The 20,065-nt window shown below is 43.1% G+C and overlaps 1 protein-coding gene across 1 annotated transcript in view; it reads right to left on the reverse strand.

Moving 5' to 3' along the window:
* Nucleotides 1-20,065, reverse strand: part of TRABD2B (TraB domain containing 2B) — a gene marked incomplete at both ends in the record, with an annotated part of 263,544 nt that overhangs the window by 14,667 nt on the left and 228,812 nt on the right. Inside the window, one exon of the mRNA XM_082286719.1 lies at nt 4,840-5,109. Coding sequence (XP_082142845.1) covers nt 4,840-5,109 — 270 coding nt within the window. The remainder of the gene's footprint in view (nt 1-4,839; nt 5,110-20,065) is intronic.

The raw sequence follows: 20,065 nt of genomic DNA on the forward strand, positions 1-20,065 counted from the left end.
AAGGTGACTCTGCTCCCTTGGCTGCACAGGCTGGGGGAGGCAGTGATCCGCCTCCCCATGAGCATCAGGAGGCATTCCCTGAGCAGTGTCCTGAGCAGGGAGGCAGACAGGGTAATTTAAACAAACAAGGCCCCAGTGATGGAAATTTCAAGCTCAAAGCTACCATATGGAGGGAAATCATCTGACCACAATTTACCTGTTAGACTTCAAAGGTGTCTAGGTCTCCTCTAAATAAAAGCAGTCTTTTCTTTAATGAAGTTAAGTACTGTATTTCAGCACCATGTGTTGTGAAAAGGAAGCAATTTGGATTAATTTACTGAAATTTACCTTTCAGATGCAGTTAAGTGGAATTAAAAGTTTGTCTGAGTTGACAGAGTTCTGTTTTCCATCACTGCATTGTCTTGAAAGAAAGGATAACAGGCTAAGTGCTTAAATTCCATCCAAACTGATAAGGTTCACTCTGTATAGGCAAACTCAGTGTAGTTTATTACATATTGTCTGCCTTCATCCATCACTGGTAAACATTTTCCCCCCTAAAACAACTGCTTCTTCCAAAATAAATTGATATTTGTGATGTTATTGCATTCATCTGGGGTTGAATAGTCTGCACTGGGCTATCAGAGAGCTGCCATTTCTACTTACAGGGAGAATTCATTTCATTTCCTGCTAATGGCAGCCTTTGCAGGGCTGAGCTTACATCTGGGACAAGAATCTCTTTTTTTCTCTTCTGAGAACAATTATTTTCCCTTAATTTCTTTCCTGTGGAAGCGTGTGTGCCCTTAGCCTCTTTCCAAACACCATCTTCACCCGGATCTCTTCCGCGGCAGCAGGAATTAGCTTGCCCATTACATCCTTTCTACTTTTTTCTTCCCACCACTGTACATATCTCTTTCACATCCCCTAGCTGCCACTGCTCCTTCCAAACCTCACCCCTCCTGCAACACCCTCCCAGTTAATAACACCCCTCCCTCCTTTTTCCCAGGAGCTTTCCTCCCTCCTTGCCTTAGGTCCCAGGATAACTCCCCCCAGCAGCTGGGAGAGGTTCTTACTTCTCCTGGGCTGGTTTTGTTGGCAGCTTTGAACCATTTGCCTGCTACAACAAAGGTGTAATCCTGACCTGCCCTTCACTGACCACTCTAGAGACCTCACAGGCATTTCTCTATTCTTTCAATTAACTGAGCATCTCGTCATGAAGAGCCAGTGAATGATCTGTAATTAATTATTTATATTACATGGGGAAGCCTAGCTAACACAGTGTCAACAGGAACAATGACACTCTGTATGCCAAACTGCAGCCTTGCAGCCCGAGGGTTTTGCCTCCCCTCCCTGCTGCCCCAGCTGGATTTTGGCTATGGGAGATAGCCAGGGTTTGAGTGTTGCCTAAGTTCAAATTTCTCCCAAGGACAGACTTCAGATCTGCACATTTCTGCAAAATCAAGTAGCTGAAGGAAAAAGATCTTGCTACTTGAAATCTCCATTTACTTTTGATTCTTGACAAGCCATTTCAAACAGAAACTGCAGTCAGGCAGGACTTTTTCAGTTTGTTTAGATTTTGGGGGAAGGAGGCAGAAGGGAGAGGAAACCACACATTTCACCAGCATTTTTTATTTTTTAATAGCCTTCAGTGCAGCTGATTACCCAGGAGATCAGCAAATCTTAGCTCTGTCAAAGACAGGGAGGAGAGCAGAAGCTTTCTCATCCTCCACAGCAGTACTAACCCTCCAACACACAAATCTAAACAACCCAGGGGTGCCAACTCAAATGCCTCAGCTGTTAAGACAGAACAAAAAGAAAAGGACAATCTCCAAGGTATAACTGAAAGTAAATGCTAATAATGATGTGTGGCATTAAATGATGACTCATTTTTCACAAGGCCATTTCAGATTGCAGCCATAACCTTGGATCAGACCCGAATGACTGTGAGAGCTGAAGTCTTAGTGGAACCATTAATTATGGATTTCCTGGCTTTTATAGGTTGGAGTCAGACCTTTGATGTTCCTTTAAGATTGTTCTCCTGTGTTCATTTCCTTTGTTTCTGTGTTGGTAGCTTAAGAAAACACCCTAAGATTTCCATGGAAGTGTATGAGATCGCCTAGAAATACGTAGTCCATAAAAACCCTGCAATTCATGGCTCATAAAGTCCTCTAATCCATGGTCAATAAAGCTTTGGAAAAGAGCTGTATGAACCACAGTCATTTCACAGTTCAATGAGGTTCATACAGGAATCAATAACCTGGTTTAAATTCGCCGGGATTTGTCCTCCACCTGCATATTTCTCTTTGACTTCTCAGGTTGAAAGGCAGCTCCAACAGCTGAATTCTGGAGACCTCGCATGGAAACAATGAGCTTTAAGCAGCTTTCCCCCCAAAAGCCATAACAAAGACCTAAATCCCTCTACTTGTCCCAAAGGTGAACAATTCAAGTTTCAGGTGACAACTGGTGAGATAAGGAACTGGAAGAAGAACCGTTTGGAAACATGGAGCCATAGCTGAAGTTAATACTAAATGCAGAGACCTCGGTCCATGTAGAACATGGGGGACTCCAGCTGAAGAGCATGCAAATGCACAATGAATTTTTGGGACAGGCCAGAGCGAGAACTTCCTAGTACAACAATTACCCTTCAAAAATGAGTGCAAAGTCTCACTGTTGAAACATTATTGAGGCAATGCAAAGAATTCCACATGTTTCTCTCCTGCACAGGTAACACTCCATTGCCCGTATGATCAGCCACCCTGCTTGTTTCCTCCCAAAAATGATCACGATACAAAGTCTGGTCACAGACACACATTTCTGCCCTTTTCTTGCCAATCAGAAGGGAACCAGTTAGAGAGAACTCACTGTTTATTGCTTTGTGCAAGGTCCAGCTTGCAATTAATGCTGATGAAACCCAACTGCCAAAAGCACAATATGCAGCAGCTGCTTTATGAAAGTTGAGACCTCATCCAATTTATAGGGAAACCAGAGCTGGTTGCGAGTCTCTGATTTAGTGAACTTGTATTTTTTTGTGTTTTGTATTTTTTGTTTTGCTTTGTTTCCAGGAAAGCACCAGAAGTTACTCCAGAACTGTAGAAGCACTAAAACCATCTGAAAGCACTAAGGCAGGCTTCCCTTCTTCCAGCCTTTCCTCATTTCTAGGCCTGTGATCTCCCACTAATATCTCCCTGGGATCTTTCAGCAAGGCAGGCAACACACAGCGTCTGGTTCATCACCAGCGTGGTGGGAGCGGAAACTTGTGTTTCCTCATCACAATCTCCATCCTTATGAAATGGAAATAAAGGGATAAAAGGCTTTGATTCAGATGAAATCTCACAGGAGCACAGAGCAAATAATTTAACCTTTGGAAGTACCTTTTAAATACCTTTCCTAGCTAAATTTAATGAAACCAGCAAAAGGCACAAAAATCCGTAAGAACCACTTCAAGTTCCTAATTGCACATTTCCATTGCCAATATCCAATATCCTTTCTGATATCTGGATAGATAGGATAGGGGTAGAAGGACTGTGCCCAACTGCCAGGCTCCCACCAAATGTACTTAAGCATCTCACTTGTACAACACATGAGGAACTGGCCCAAGGACCCTTGTGAAATGCTGGGACATCATGGGACACTACAAATCAGCAGCCCCAGGCAGAAGGACTGAAAAGTCCCTTGTATCTGAGGCAATCAGCTATATTGGACCAAATGCCACTTAATTCATGCTTAAACATCCTCTGTGGAGAGGATCCAACCACTGAACACATTTTGAAAAGAAAACACATGAACCCTTCTTACAAGGCTGGCACTGACCTCAGAAATAGCCTTATTACATTAAGATTAATATGCAACACCTTAATAGTGCTCCTTACATCATTCACCCTGAGAAAACAATAAACTACAAAAAATGAGGTAACTGCTCCATTAAAAAGAATGAATAAAAATAACAGCAATAATAATAAAAATCTGCAAACACAAATATGTGAAGCTTTTTTTCTTAGCAAAGGGAGAAACCTCTGAGAGACCTGAAAAGAATTTAGCTGCTATGAAAATGGGAATACGTCATGCTCAAAGACAATCATTATATGTGTAGGTGAGCAGCCAGTTCCCAACATATTACTTAATTCCTTTTACTTGTTAGAAGATCTATAAACATTGTGGCTGTTCATCTGCCCATGACTTGGCCTGGATAAAGGCACTAAGAGCTTTAGAGGTGGGAGAATAAATTGCCCAGGAATCCTAAAAGCACACATTGAGAAGCCCTGGTCAAACACTAAATGGGAGTTCTTAACCTCAGACCAAGATTGGAACACCCATGGAAAAGTGCCTACCTCCATTCTCTTTACATAGATGATTTAGTTAAGTACTTAATTTTCCTTCAGTTTGCTGTTTTCAGTGCAGTCTGAGATGTTAAAACATTTCAGCCCCAGAACACAGTTAAGGAAGGTTGGAAGTCAGATTTGTCAGAATCTTAAAAACTCCCAGGAATATTCTGCATGGTTGGAAAATGGGCAAGCCTCTGGGCTGAAAACTGATGGTATAGATTGGAAAATAATTATTGGAAGAAAAAGAACAGAGTATTTTCTATTTTTGTTCCTTTCCTGTTTTTTTACTGTGACAAGTCTTTGTTTCTGTGTATTTTAAATATTTTAAGCATCAGCTTATTTTTTCCTATTTACTTTTAGATCAAACATGCCTATGAGCTTTCCTCCTAGCTCTTCATTAGGTTACAAAAATAACACTTCACTCTCAGTTAGCCTTTGTCCAACCCTCCTTATGGTCTAATCAACAAGAGCTGGGATCTGCAAAGAGCATCTAGTTCAGAGCCAGCAGGAAGAGGACAGGGCCACACCAGTCATGACTCACCTGTCTTCTATCCGAACCCAGAGGTCGTTGAACTGCCTCTGGCGATGGTGTTTGTGCTGCTTCTTGTGCCATTTCTTCTGCCTGCCAAACTCCTCCAGCTGGCTGATGCTGTCAGGCAACAAGAGGTGAGGAGACAGGCTGTCTTCTTCATCCATCTGCTGCGGCTTCAGGGAAGGAGATGCCAGTGGGACTTGCTCAGAAAGCTGGACAGAGGGCAGGGCTGTCACTGAGGGTCCCTCCAAGGCTGGGCTTGTCTTTGTTGTCCTTGAACTGCAAAACACAACGTTTAAATATTTGATGAGTAAGGGGGGAATGGTGCCAACACAAAGGCAAAAGCAGAGGACTGCACTGCTTGGCGGCTGCCCCTGACTGCTGAGAAGGTGCACAAAGCTTCTGCTCTGGGGCAGTAAGTAAAGATGCAGTGGCATTTACTAGGAAGCTTTCAAGTAAACACCTAACTGAACACCGGGGAGATGGCAACGGATACACTATTGCTGTTTTCTGGCATTTTAATGACTTCTAGAGGCATTAGAGTCTGTGGTAGGGGTCAATGCTGCCTCCCCTGCTGGGCTGAAGGTCAAATGACAAAACTCTGTCTAAACTGGTAAATGACTCTCTTTGAAGAAAACAGATACCTGAAGAGATGATCTTAGATTAATGAGATAACACGAGACATCTCATTATCAATTCCTTCTTCCCCCCCCCCCCCCCCCCCCCAACTTTGGGTATCATCTATAGAAAACAAGTAGTTTTAACTGCAGCAAGAATTATGCCTCCTCATCCAGTCAGGACTAGTGACAAAGGAAGCCCAGACTGATGACAGACAGAAGCATGGAAACATGGAAGCTAGGCTGCTGGGATGGGATATGTGACACCTGAACTCCATCAGGTAATGAAGAAAAAAGGGGTAAATGACCTGCGCAAAGCCTCCTTGAAACAATTCTGCCAGAGCTCTTCATTGCTGTCTGAAATATTACCACCTCTTGTACATCACTGGAATGACGCAGAAAAAGACCTTTCATTCTCCTCTTCTAGAGTTTCACTGATTTTAGAAGAAAAGTCAATATAAACTCTCTCCTTTGGTATGCAGCCATGTGAACTTATTGTGAGCTAAGATAGCTGAAACAAAAATCTAATAAACCAGGACTGACATAAAGTTATTTTCCTCCCCTAACTTCAGTAGAAGTTCATATTCAGCCTTAATTGCAAGAACTTTTCTGTCCCTGGGATGGGCCAATGAGTTGTAGATACAGAAAATGGGAGAGAATTAATAGGCAATATGAAGCTGTGGTCTGCAAAACTATTTCTATTACATGGATGCTATGACTTTTATGACAGAAACAATTAAAGCCACGTGAAAAATTTTGCCTCCTGAGTGAAACCAGTAAGACATTTTAATGAAAAAGTAATAAAAAATCCTAAACTTCATTGGTGACAATGTACAAAATGTGCCGCAAGTGAAACCACATGTTTCATTTATGGAACATTTTGTTCTTTTCCAAAAAAGTCACATCTACTACTAATGGAAGCTTTTTTTCTTATTGACTTTCTTGAAGTCTGTTACAATACCAGCCACGATGGTCACCTCTGTTTCCACTGCATTGTGTTTCATCCAAAAGTCCTTCCAATACCTACTGATAATTAATTATTGCTACTATGAGACTCACTGGCAAATACTACAGTAACTTTGTCACGTGTAGCCAATGTTTCATGAAGTTCTTTCAGAGATCATACAACAGATAAAGGTTTTTCAAAACTAATTCTAAAATTCTTCATGGTTGGTTTTATTAACAAAACACACAAGAAAAACCCATTTTTCCTTTCTTTTCCCAAGCATTCAGACTCTCAGTGAGTCCTTTCCAAACTCATTCATACTCGCTCCATGCTCTATTTAAATCTCACATAGATCTGCCGGTTCTGAATTTTTTTCTTTCAAAAGACTTTCTTTCAATGTTTCATCTTGAGAGTGCATTTTCCCCAGGGCAGCAATTTCCATTTGAGAGTTCTTGGTGCTCCCCAAAGCCTTTAAGAATTCCTCAGCTGTGGCACAGGCTGAAGCAAAGCCATCTCCAGACTCATGTAAATGGAGAGGCACTCACAGGTTTGCACTGGGGAGGTCTCTCAGGCCACAGTGGAGAGTTTTTAATTTTCATCCAACCATGGAGGTGAATCAGCGAAAGTATCTACATCCAAAGGCAGCCATTTAGCAGCTTGGAGGACAACACAGTGTGAACTTGGATAGGAGAGTTTAGGCAGGTAGAAGGACCTGGGCCAAGCACCTACAGACACCATACGGGTCCTGAGAAGGCAGCAGCCACCAACGGGTGGCAGGAAGCCACTGGAACTGAGCTGTAGCCGAGATGTGTTTCCATTGCCTTCCGTCTCTGTGCCTCATGTTGTGATCAGTGTAATTCCTGAGATGCTGCAGGCAGGAGCAGAGCCCCATGCGCCAGCTCAAGGCTGGGGCTGCCCTTTGATTCCCTGAGAGGTCTTAGGGATATCTGAACACGTACTTTCCACCTTTTAACACCTACTATTTTCTTACACGTGTTTACCTTGCTCTGAGCTCCCCGTAAACTGGAACCAGTAGAGAAGTGTTTTTATGGCTTGAGATTTTACAAACCACTTAAGACGACTGGCAGCGCCCTTCTTATTAAAATTAATGACTTTGGGCATCAAAATCCCAGTGGTGGCTTTGAAAGTTTCTGGCTTAATTGTTTCCACTACCATCACATGAGCCACAGGTTGTAAACTTGATATTTCAGAACATTCTTTGGGAAGAGAATAAATAAACACCGGAGAAACGTTAAAATGCTGTAACATAAAGAGGGTTATAAACTAACCACCACTATGTTAGAGTCGAGTCAGGGGGAATAGCTCCACTATGGCAACTGCATATTGCATTTGTTTGATATTTCTTCCATTATTCCTGCACTAATATTTTTAAAATTATTAGTAACTGCTAATAATTGCACCAAGACCTAAGAGGGACTGTTGAAGGCTGTATGCTAATGCATGTTTGCTCCTCTTAAAAACAATAAAGTTAGTTTTAAACTGATTTATTAAATCACTTATAATAATTATACTATATTATATATAAAAAAAAGAATCCAATAAAGTAAACAATAAATATTATAAAACTACAATTAATTCATTATCAGCCTGGCTCCTTTCAAATATGACCATCATCCTACAGACATTCTACCAGAAGGAAAATCAAAACAGAATATGGATATTTCATCCAAACAGATCATAAGAATATTTAAAGATGTTAATTTAATGTAAGACAGATTTCCTGGGAGATGACCATTTCTCCATGGTCTCCTGGGTACCATGGGGTCACACCACACCGTGGGTTCTGAGTGGCCCCGTGTGTCACAGTGGCCCCTGGCTTCCATGAGCCCTCGCAGTGTCACAGTGGGCTCTTGGCTGCAGGAGCTGGGGCCTGGGGGAGAAGCAGCAGGGACAGCACACACACAGTGCCATGGCCACTTCTGTGGCCACGCCTGACCCTGTCCCTGCCACAGCCGCGAGTCCTTAGGTGTGCAGGTGACAGTCACCGCAGGGTGACAGTCCCCTGGGGGACACCCTGGGGCGGGAGGCTGGCAGGGATCCGCTCCCCACACGCTGCAGCTCCCTGTGCCGGGTCAGACTGAGCCCCTGTGCCAAGCCAGCCCTCTCTGGGAATCAGCCAGGGCCAGCCATGCCACCCCCAGCTCCCTGCAAGGCTCGGCTCTGGCAGATTCCAGGCCCAAAGCCCAGAGCCAGCCCGTGTGCCCCTCATGTTTCTGTCTAAAGCTGACCCAGAAAGGTCCCATTGAGGGGTGCCCCTTTCCTACAGTCACTGCCAGCTGGGAGTTAGGGTTGGTTTTAGGATTAGGGTTTGGATTAGGCTTAGTGTTAGGCCTAGGTTTAGGCTTTGTGTTAGAGTTAGGGTTAAGGTTGGGCTTAGGGTTACGGTTTGGTGTTAGGGTTAGGATTATGCTTAGGTTTAGGGTTAGGTTAATGTTTTGGGTTAGGGTTAGGGTTCCCAAAGCAAGATCCTGCCATCTGCAGTTTGATTCCTGAACCATCTTTCTCTGCATTACGTGAAGCTTTATTGTCAAATCCACCTCCTCGTTTCAAGGAGCGTTTCCTCGCTCTCGGTCTCTGTGCTCTATGGAAGTACAGCTTCACTGTATGAAGCCCTGGGTATATAATGGCCTTTTTTTCCCATTCCTTCACTACTGCTGATAAAGCTTTTCAAGATACACAGTTATTTTTAAAGGCAGAGAAAATGCAGGGCTAATTTTCAGTTTGTGAGGCCACCGTGCCTTTTCTGAATAAAGAGTGCGAAAGTACCACCCAAATATCTTGGTCCACACAAAGATCTCAGAGATTTTCATGAATAACTTGATACAATTCCAGGCTTAGATGTTCCACCCATTTTTAAATGTATTATTCCCACACAGGGTGGTCTTGGAGAAACGAAAATTATTTCAGGCCCTTAGGTGGGTTTTCCTCATCTGTGACCTTAATTTCCTTCCCTGGGATGTGCCGTTCTGCAAAACAAGTTCTCTGAAACAACGAAGTCCCAATAAGAAAACTTTGGAGTCTCAGCAAATATCCTACGTGTCTTGGTCCTAAGGTACAGAAAAGAGTGAAAACAGGAAAACATTTATTCCTGCTAGTTCTTGAAAACAATCCACAAACAAAGACCTCTGTGGTTTTCTTTCACTTCTGGTGAAATCTGCCATCCTTTTCCAATTCTTTTCAAGAATTAAAAGAACAAAACAAAACATGTAAGTTATTTGGACTGAGCTGGATGCTCCATTAGGCTGTCTCAGCATTTCTCTCTCTGCCTTGTTGTCTGCAGTGTCACTCTGTGCTGGCACTGACCATTGAAAATTGACTCATCGCTGGGATTTGTTAGGGCTATTGAGTAGATTTGGTCAGAAAAATTACATTAACACCATGATGCCCTGCAGTACATTATTTTCATAATTCCCAGTCTTAAAACTGCACAGTCAGGCAGGGCAGAGCCCAGTAATGCCTCTGGCCCTGACCTGCCAGAGTAACACCAGCAACATTTGGATGAGTCCCGTCAAGCCTCCCCTGGGCTTCCACAGGTCCAGGGAGGGACTTGCCCTTGCTTTATGCCTTTGCTGATGATAAACATCTTCCAGACACTAAATCATCAATCTATTTTTTTTCAGCAATCTTGTGGTAACATCTCTGTTCCCTCAGATATGCGCAGAATCTTCTGAAATCCCAGCCTGCCAATTTGTTATGTGCATCCTGACTTTGCAGCACGAGCGATGGAAAAGTTTTGCTCAGGAGACTGCCCTGCTTTGCACGGGCTTCCAAGCACAGCAACATTGCTGAGGTTTTCTTGCTTCAGTTCTCAGAACTGTCAGGCAAGGGGAGATTTTGTTTCATCGAGAGAGAAGCTGTGGTGATAGCAAGGAATGTGTGATGTGGCAGCTTCTTCCTTATGCCACCGTTCCTGGGATGCAGCCGGATGACGGCCAGACAGCGAGTTTGAAGCGTTTTATTGTAGATGGATTCTCATAAATTCCAGTTGGGGTGACTTTGTCAAGGCAGGAATCTGTCAGCCCCTCACACGCACCCTTGCTGCTCTCGCCACAGGCCACGGAGACATCTGCTCCTGGCTTTGCTTTCCCTACACATCTCTCCCAGAGCATCATGCACACCCACAAGATGGGCACCACACTGTCCTTTCCCACAAGGGGTTTTGCTTTTTCTCCCTCTTCCATGCTAGGATGAAGCTCAGATTTTCAAAACTCTTAGGAGAGAGGCAAACAAAAGAACAGAAAAGCAGGCAGAAATCCTAACCCACCCCAGAAGAGCTTACAGGGCCTCTTTCCAGTCATGGGAACAGTAGAGAGAGCACAGACTCACGTAACCAGGTGACACCATGGACATAACCTCCTTCAAGATGAAAAGCATAAATATATTTTACTGCAAAACAGAGTCACTCCAAAGCAGAGATCAGAGTTAGATTCTCTCCATACTTAAACTTTATCTGAGCTGCTTCAGGCTAAGTGCTTTAAATTACTAAGGATGAATTTGGGCTCAAGAGACAGCAAAAGAGAAATCCCTGATTACTCCTGTGAAATCCCTGATTATTCACTCACCTGATCAGCTTAATAATAATGAGGTTATTTCATTTAGGATGTAGTTGCCTTAGGCCTGTATACTAAAGTTAAAACTTCTTAACAGAATTTGGAAACAAAGTTGTTTCTTCATTTTTTTGCACCATAGTCAACTACATCTCATGAGAACTTAAATTAGGTTAAGTAGTTAAATTAGATTACAGTCCACCCCAAACTTGGATGGTATCTCTGAATCCATGTCAGGCTATTTCTCTGGGAAGAATCACTGTTGCTCAAGAACTGTAACCTTAGCTTGAAAGCTAATTTAGTCCTCAGTATACACACATACACACGTACAACTCTGTGAATAAATGAAATTAAAAGTTTGTGATGTGAAGATATTCACATGGATTGTAAGATTTTCCTTCCCACTTTGAGAAACTATAAAGCAAGAGGGACAAGTAAAACTTTCATTATCTATTCTGTTTCATTAGAACTGGAGCTGGTCTAAGGCACACGAGAAGAAATGCAAGCTTTCTGCACTTGAGAGGCTGAATTTGCTGAAAAAGAAAGGGCAGCTGTAACATTTGTAACGTGTCATTTCCACATTTTCATGTGAATTCTTTCAGAAAACTCAAAATGTTTCATTTCAGCATTTTCTGAACAAAGCTTCAAATTTTTTTTAGTCTTCTGTTTTCAAAGACTTACATGCTACAAAGTGCCCTTTTTTGTTCAGAAATTGATCTCAATTAAAAAGAAAAACCCAACTAATATATAAAAATGACAAAACCCAACAAAACCCAATCCCTGCCTTCAAAAGCATCCTCAAAATGTTCCATTTCAAATTGCTCTGAACTCATTTTCCCTTCTCAATTTTTTGGTTCAGTTTTTGAACTGAATAATCCTTTGTTTATGCATCTTTCATGAAAATTCTGTGAGCTGCACACTCCAGCCCCAGAGGATGGGCTGTGCCCCTTGAGGAAGGATGGGTTGACCCTCCAGTCTTGTTTCCATTTTCCACATTAACAGCAAATAAGAGCCTTCTCTGCTCGTAGTACACAAGCCACACCTTGTGCTCTGTTCCCTAAATCTCCACTGTCTTATTACCACCATACCAATTTAGTGCTAAGCTGTTTCTGCCTGGGTAGTTTGGCTTAAGCAGAATATTCATAACACAGCTGCCTTTCATGCCTTGCTGTCTTACGGAAGTGGTACTTAATGCTCCTTGGACCGAATCCCTGTCCATAGGTCAGGATAGGCTTTTTTCCTGCTCAGGCATCCTGGTTCAACATGGGAGCAGAGAGATAGGCAGCTGTCCTGGGACACCTGGAAGTCTCCTTCACGCAGGAGAGAGAGGCCTTCACATTCAAATCCCAACTCTGTATGTCCATGCAGCACCCAAAGGCTTGGCACATAAAGGTAACTAAAATGTTTTAGTGTCTTATAATAAAACTTTGAGTACTGAGTTTGCAATGAATTTTAAGAAGGTGACTGACAAAAAACTCCTCAAACTGGCTGGTTGATTTGATTCCACAGTAGAATTACAGCTAATACACAATTGTTTGTATCTTGCTCATTTACAATCCAAATTGAGTTCTGCTCTCAGGTTGTCTCCACTGGGAATTAGTTTCCCTTCTTTGCAGGATCCTCCAGAGAGAAGATATATCTGCAGGAGTTCATATTCTTTATCACATTTTAAACTAAAAACTCTCTACAGGGACATAGCTGAGCAAGGTGCCAAATGCTCAGCTTGAGAGACTACAACATTTCCACTGACTTCAGTCTCAAACTAAGGGCAGATTATTCTCTGTTTGCCTGGTGCTGTTCCTGCACTTCCCTCTGCTGCTCTGAAGTTGGGTCCTGGCAGAAATGAGGTACTGGGTAGATCACAGATCTGTACAAGCACAGCAACTTGTGTTCCTGAAGTACCTTGTTCAGTTGTGGCTCTTGCAATTGCAAGACACAGATAACATGGGCTCCTAAGTAGCTGCTATCACCAAAAGGAGAGAGACACAGACCACTTAAACCCGGCAGCAGGCACAAGTGTGGAACCAAAGAGCCATAAGAAGACCATGTCTGCAAGAGACTCCAGATCTCTGTGACACTAAATCCACTTTTCTTCTCTGTAGCCACCACTGTAAAACATCTGATCTGCTCAGCCATTGGTGGCTGCTGAGCTAAAAAAAGGAACACAGAGATACTCTGACTTTCTCCAAAACATTGTTAGAGCCCATTGGCCTTGCCCATATCACAGTGCCTGAGTGTTTCCAAGAAAAGAACAAGACAGTTGTCAGAACCCCTATTCAGGCAACACTTCAGCCTGTCCGTGGGCATTTTCACTGCACAGTAATGGACAGAGCCCTCAAAATGTGATGAAGGCAGAAGAGTTCTCCCTCCAAACCCCACTTGCTTTAATGTCTAATGCTGTTCTGTCAACTCTAACGCTAATGGACTTCACATAATGTCTCTCTACGTATCAGCCTGTTTTCACCCAGCTTCCCTCTCTTGTATCAAGTCATGCTGATGAACCTGCTTGTAATCAGTACTCATTTCTGTTTGACAAAGCCATCCTACACTAAAATTCTTCATTAAAAAGGCATGCACATTGCTGCTGTAACCTAAAGGAAGAAAACAAGGTTTTATATTCTCTTTTTTTGGTTGCTAATTGAAACTTATGAGATCAGACCTTGAATATCCAGGAGCCATCTGAGGCCATAGGGGAGACTGATTTTTAACGAACTCAGGCAAATCTCATTGTCTAGTTCTAAAGAACAGGCTCCAGGTCTTTCCTCCTTAAAATAGGAAAACTTGCACTGACCCCAGAAAATATCTCTCCTTCACTGAAATGTCTATGATTATTATTTGTATTGGTACATTTAAGAATCCCAGACTTAAATTATGCATTCATTAAAGAGCTCCATCTCAGCAAGCTGACAGGTGAAGGCTGTGAGACAATGACAGACAGTACAAAGGTGACAGCCTCTGCAGCCTCCCTCCCTAACTCTGCTGGAGACCTCATTGCACAGGAGCTCTAGGGGCTCACCTGCCTCCATTGTATCTGCAGATCTGTTTGTTTGTTTGCCTTGAAGTGCTTTATCTAAGTGCCAGTTGTCCGAGAGGGTATCACAGCTGAGTACTTGTAGCACTGCCTAGCTATGGAAAAACATGGAATATCACAAGTGTAGCAGACGTCAGAGACTCATCAGAGCTATGCCTGGCATCTGGCACAGGTTCCAGCAGTCACATTAGCTTCTTATCACTACACAAAGCTGGAACACTGAGAGTGACCAAACCAGGACTTCTCATGAGGCAGTGCTGTAATACAGCTCAAACTGCAGGAAAGTCAATGCTGTTGAAATGCTGCCCATGTGAGATGTTTTAATTAAAACTGCAGGACGACTCATCTGACTCTCTCTACAATGAGACTGAGTGCTTGGGGCTGTCCCACCAGCCTGTTAATTCTGAACAGAAGGGGCGGCTACTCTGTCCCTCTGTCTCCTTCCTTTTCTAGCAAGAATTCATCTGACAGCCAGTTGGAACTGAATTATCCCAAGTAGCACACAGATCAAACAAGAGTGTATGTCCTTATTTACATGAAAATAAGCATGATGGAGTCAGGCTTTATGAGGAAAGGTTCGGCCCTTTTCTATACACCACAGACCAATAATTAGGGAACCCATAGGACTCCTAGACCTCATCAGATCTGTTGCTCACAGACTGAGCAGGGCTTCTTGGAAAGGAAGGACAGGTAAAGAGGGGGGCAAGTGGGACAGTGCACTCCAGTAGTGAAAGAAGAAGAAGAAAACAAAATAAATTTCCGGCTCCATCACCTCATTTTAACTACTTCTGGTTGCCTGTGGATTTCATTTGCTGCCTTTCACTGACACGAGTGGGAATTGCTGACCATTCAGCAATGACTGCAATCAGTATGAATGCTTAGATACACAGAAATTGCCTTAAATTCAGGGCTGCAATTGTAAAACAAACAAATGAAACCCTTGTTACCTCTGCTTTCCAGTCAATGTCCTTTCTCCTTGAGGGGAATGTGTCTAAAATTGCCTCAGCGATTTAAAACCTCAGTGCCTGCTAAATGTCAGTGGAAGCTGCAATTCTCACCTAAAACCTAATCTACATACAAATTTGATTCAAGTGCAAAATTCTCATTTAACATTAGCAAGAAACCCTCTAGCCTCTAGGGAAGAAAGATGATTCCTCTGTCACAAACTCAAAGCAACATTTGCTTTGACAAAATGGTGGCAAAAATGAATCTGTATCTACTACATCCACTGCCTGTGGGCCAACAAGTGGAACCACACGCTGCCCTCTTGGGAAGAGGTCTTTTGCCTGGGAGGCACCATGGAGGAAGGATGGAGGCACCCAGCAAAATCAAACTGGAGTCAGAGATGAGGACACAATGAGGTATTTCAGACCTGCACCTGCCAGGACAAGAGAAGCAGAGGGAGAGCCACCCACTGACCTGGACCAAACTACCACCAGTATTACCCCAGTGTTACACAGCTTTGGTTCTTAGCATTGCCGATTTCAAAAATCAGCTTTTTCTCTCCGAAGTTCATGGAGGGACTTCTGGATCTTGATGGAATATGATGCCTTGACTCTGTGGGTGATAGGAATAATTCCTTAAAATTACTTAAAATGCCACAAATGCAGGCAGTGTTACAAACCCACTACAGCAGCAGAGATTTACTGCTCTCTTTGTAAAATCACAGAATTGTTTATGTTGGAAAAGACCTTTAAGATCACTGAGTCCAACTGTTAACCCAGCACAGCCATGTTCACCACTAAACCATGCCCCTAAATGCCACATCCACACACCCTTTAAATCCCTTCAGGGATGGTGACTACACCACTTCCCGGGGTAGCCTGTTCCGATGTGTGGCAACCCTTTCTGTGAAGAAATTTTTCCTAATATCCAGTCTAAACCTCCCTGGCACAACTTGAGGCCATTTCTTGTTCTCTTACTGCTTGTTATTTGGGATAAGAGACCAACTCCCACCTCACTACAACTCCCTTTCACGTAGCTGAAGAAAGTGATAAGGTCCCCCCGAGCCTCCTGTTCTCCAGGCTAAACAACTCCAGTGAGTTTATTTCTAGCAATGTTTTTCTTTCCCTTTCAGAAATCAGGAGGAGACAATACCACAAAAGTATTTGAGATCCATGTGAACCTTTTTATCCACTGTGGATTGGGATTTACATTCCAGGGGTATAATGAACCCAGAGACGCAAAGATGTGGGCACACAATCTTATTAAACCCTTGAAGATGATCCCAGACTCACTCAATAACAGCCTTTCCTCAACGACTCTGGCATGGATGCAAACTGTAGCCTTTAGCAGAGCTCAATACCAACAGAAACCAGCAACTCTGCCGAGGCTTTATCGCTTTTCTTCAGTGGAGGGGGAAGTGTTTATCTGGGAAGGGTTTCACATCACGGACAATAGGAAACTGTTCAGCTTTCCACAAATAGGCTGGTGTGCAACTTCCAAGCACTCTCCAAGGAAAACTTCGGAACACTGGCCACATCTTTCCAGCAGGGATTTCATGTAAAGTAGGTAATGCCCCACATCCTTCATCCTGATTTATTCCTGCTTCATCCTCGTTTCAAAGTGCTGTGCTCACTTCAAACACAACACGGGGCTCATCTCTGAACGTGCACTTTGATCACTGGGGACTCCAGACTGGTATCAGCCCTTCAAACATAAACAGGGATGTGCTGTCCTGACAGAAGAATTTCTGGGACTGCCTTTAGTTTTGCAAGAGTAATTTGGAAATGTGAAGCTGGGGCCATATGACAGGAGATACAAATCTAGTTGCCAGACAGGGCACTGGGTACCAAAGGACTTGGATCCTGTCTGAGACTTTGCTGCTGAAGTGCTACAGGTTAGCAGGAAAATCTTACTACTCCTGACTTGGCTGGAAATCAATGGAGAAAGACTTCAGAGTGCTCTTTCCCACAAATGACAGCACCAAATTAGGTCTCTTCCTCTGCAAGCTGCCACCAGCAGAGAGTGGCACTATGGAATTGTGAACTGCTCTGACGTCCCATACAGCAGTGAGAAGGGAAAATATCCCAAATTTAGTTCTTTTTTCAACCTGGATTAGGACCAAGTGTTTTCTTGCTTAAGTGACAAAAGTTATGAACATGGTGAGTATAAATTTACACTTAATTCTTGATGCTAATGAAAACTTCTGTACTGTGGTGGGGCTACGTGAGGCAGACAGATGGGCATAGCCAGGTCCACAGTGGCCATGAGGGGGTGAATCCTCCAGGTGCTTCTCCTGACCAACAGGAGCCTCTGACAGTGGCAGAAGATCCAGTTTCCAAAAGCAGAACAACTGTGTTCCATGCAGCTGCCTGCCTAAGCAAGAGGTCAATGGGGAGGCCCAAACAGAGAGTTAAGTTTCTGCCAGACACTCCCTGTGCCCCAAACTTTCTAAATTTGCACCTATGAATCCCAAAATTGGATTACTGTACTGATGTTTTTAGCATTAAGGATCGCAAGAAATTGTCTTCATTCAGGAAGTTCTTCCATCATATCACTTGACAGCCACTGTACCTACATCCATCCACAGCATCTGATCCATTTTTCCTCCCTCCTGTTTCTGTTCACAGGTCCATTTTTCATTCTTCCTGGAATGCAGAGCATTTGGGAGTGTAGGTGGAAAACCAAAATCTTTCAACACCCACTAATAGAAATTTGTTTTATTAATTAACTTTGTGGGAAGGAAAAAAAAAACAGAGAGAGTTGATCTTCTGCTCTGAAATCATGAATCACTGTGGAAGAGAAAACACGTCCTCTGAGGCACCTGAGGCCACTTCAGAGAGAATGAGTGACTGAGCTGCTTCCTTGGAAAGTCCTGAGTCATCAAACACAGCAGTTTAATCCCCAGGAAATGGGAAACACATTGGCATGATGCTCACTTGCATGGAGCATGAGGTCCAGAGAAGGGTGAAACTCCAAAGATTCTGGAGATCAGTTTAGCTTGCGGAAGGATTTTAAAACCTAAATGCTTCTCTGAAGTATATCTGATCTGGATCTGGGTACAGTATTCCCAACACATGATTTCCTGGATGAATTAAACTCTTTACAAACTTTACAGATTGCATATGAATTTACTTTGACTTCTCATAAAAATGATTCAGTGATCATGACACAAAAATGCATTCTGGCTTCTAAGGTATTTATTGTGACAAGTGCTTCATAAATTCACCATCCTTAATTTACTGTTATAAGAACTTACTCCTTTTGGCATTCCTGCTCCTTCTACTAGCACGTAACAAGGAGGAGGGGCTGATACACATGGATCTCAGCCTGACTCTTTACCATGTTCTCCTAAAGGGATGCCCACACTGTCATTTCAGACCCAAAGCTGGGTCGTGGACAGCATGAAGTCACCTGGCTTGGCTGAGATACCATGAGTTGTTAAAAGCGAGACTATTTTGCATCAAAATGGGCAAGAAATGACATAAAATCACACACCATATGTACATTAGAGTGACTTTCTACTTGTGGGGGCAATTTTGAAAGGTTCCAGTAAGTTTCACAGCTTGCCACAACAAGATCCACCCACATGGAGTCATTTGGCCATGCCACCAGACACATAATAGTGTTCTGGAGGGCTTCTAACCCATTTATACTCCAAAGAATGTCCTTATGAACACCTGATCACTCATGAAAGATGAAACACGTGCTTCTCAGCAAACTCCTCTGTAGAACACTGTATCCTTGACTGTTTTTTCCCTAAGGGACTGTTGTTGAAGGAACTTTTAAGGGAAAGTGTCAGTGAGAAAAGTCATTGACTTCCTTTCTCTCTGTTCCTTTTTTAGGAACTTGTGCACTGTAAAGAGCTCTCTGCAAGCTAAATGAATAGCAATTACACTCATGCTGAGTGAATCAGCTCTATCGATTGCAGCACAGCCCACAGAGCTCTCGCTGAAGGAAAAGAAGTCAGCTCTGGATGTGGAAAAGCTATCTGTCCTAATGTGTGAGGCCTCTTTGCCTGACAACGTGATACTGAAGGTAAGGGAAGTCGGCACTGCAAAGACAGAGTGACAGCAAACAGACCACAAACTTCCTTAGATAAACGACATCTTTCCAAGCACACAATACCACTTGATACCTTTGTGCCCCTTGAGCTGTTACAAAGTGCAGCTGCACTTCAGCCCAGATTGATATCGCCTGGGGTGGAGGCCATCAATCCACAGAACAAGAGCAGGCTCAATACACAAACAAAGTCACACAACCTGTGTTTCAATGTAAGGCTGGGGAGGGGATGGTGCAGTTTTTCCAAAGGCTTAAATGAGCCTAGTGACACATCTCACAAAATTATTACACATCTGAAACTTGATTAGCCACCTAAAACCAGCCAGACACCTCCTGCAAGCAAGCCTGGCCAGTTGTCTAAGACACCCATGAGCACTACTCTGGAAAAGCCAGTCTTTTTACTTTGACTAAGGAAGGCATCTGCTCAACTGTGTGAACAATACTCTGAGTTTTCCACCAATTCCCTCATGGCTCCTCACAACCAAAGATGGGAGAGGATCAGCAACCATCTCATATTAATGATGACCTCTAAAAGCTACTGGCACTGATGGAAGCCAACAATTTCAGCGCAAGTTGGATCAGCTTTATCTCTAATAACTATAAACCAAAATTTTCATCTCATGCTTATGACCTGAGGTGAAAAGATCTGCGTTAAGAGTTGGCTGGAAGCAGAAAGAGGATGAAAAATCAGCTTCTCCTGTGGAAACAATAACCCTGAAATTTGGCTAGGAAATAAGGTAAGAACTAGCTCTGAACTTTTGAAGTCTCCAAGGCTCTGTAAGTTTACTATTAGAGAGTTTATGGAGTATAAGATACAGATCTCCTAAAACTGATAGGCTGCAGATCAGCAAAAAACCCTAGAAACCTTAGCACTGGCTTCAGGACAGCTCAGCGAGCAAGCTGCCCTTGAGCAAAAAGAAGCAAGCCCAGGTTTCCCCAGTGGCCCCATTCCCAAGGAACAGAATTATATGGAATATGGAACAATTTCTTCAAAAAAACCCAAAAATGTTGCCAATGATAAAATCTGATTATAGAGCAAAGTGAATGTCCCACTGGGAGAACTAGTCAA

Source organism: Coloeus monedula (genome assembly GCF_965178545.1).
Source record: "Coloeus monedula genome assembly, chromosome: 9".
NCBI classification, from domain to species: domain Eukaryota; kingdom Metazoa; phylum Chordata; class Aves; order Passeriformes; family Corvidae; genus Coloeus; species Coloeus monedula.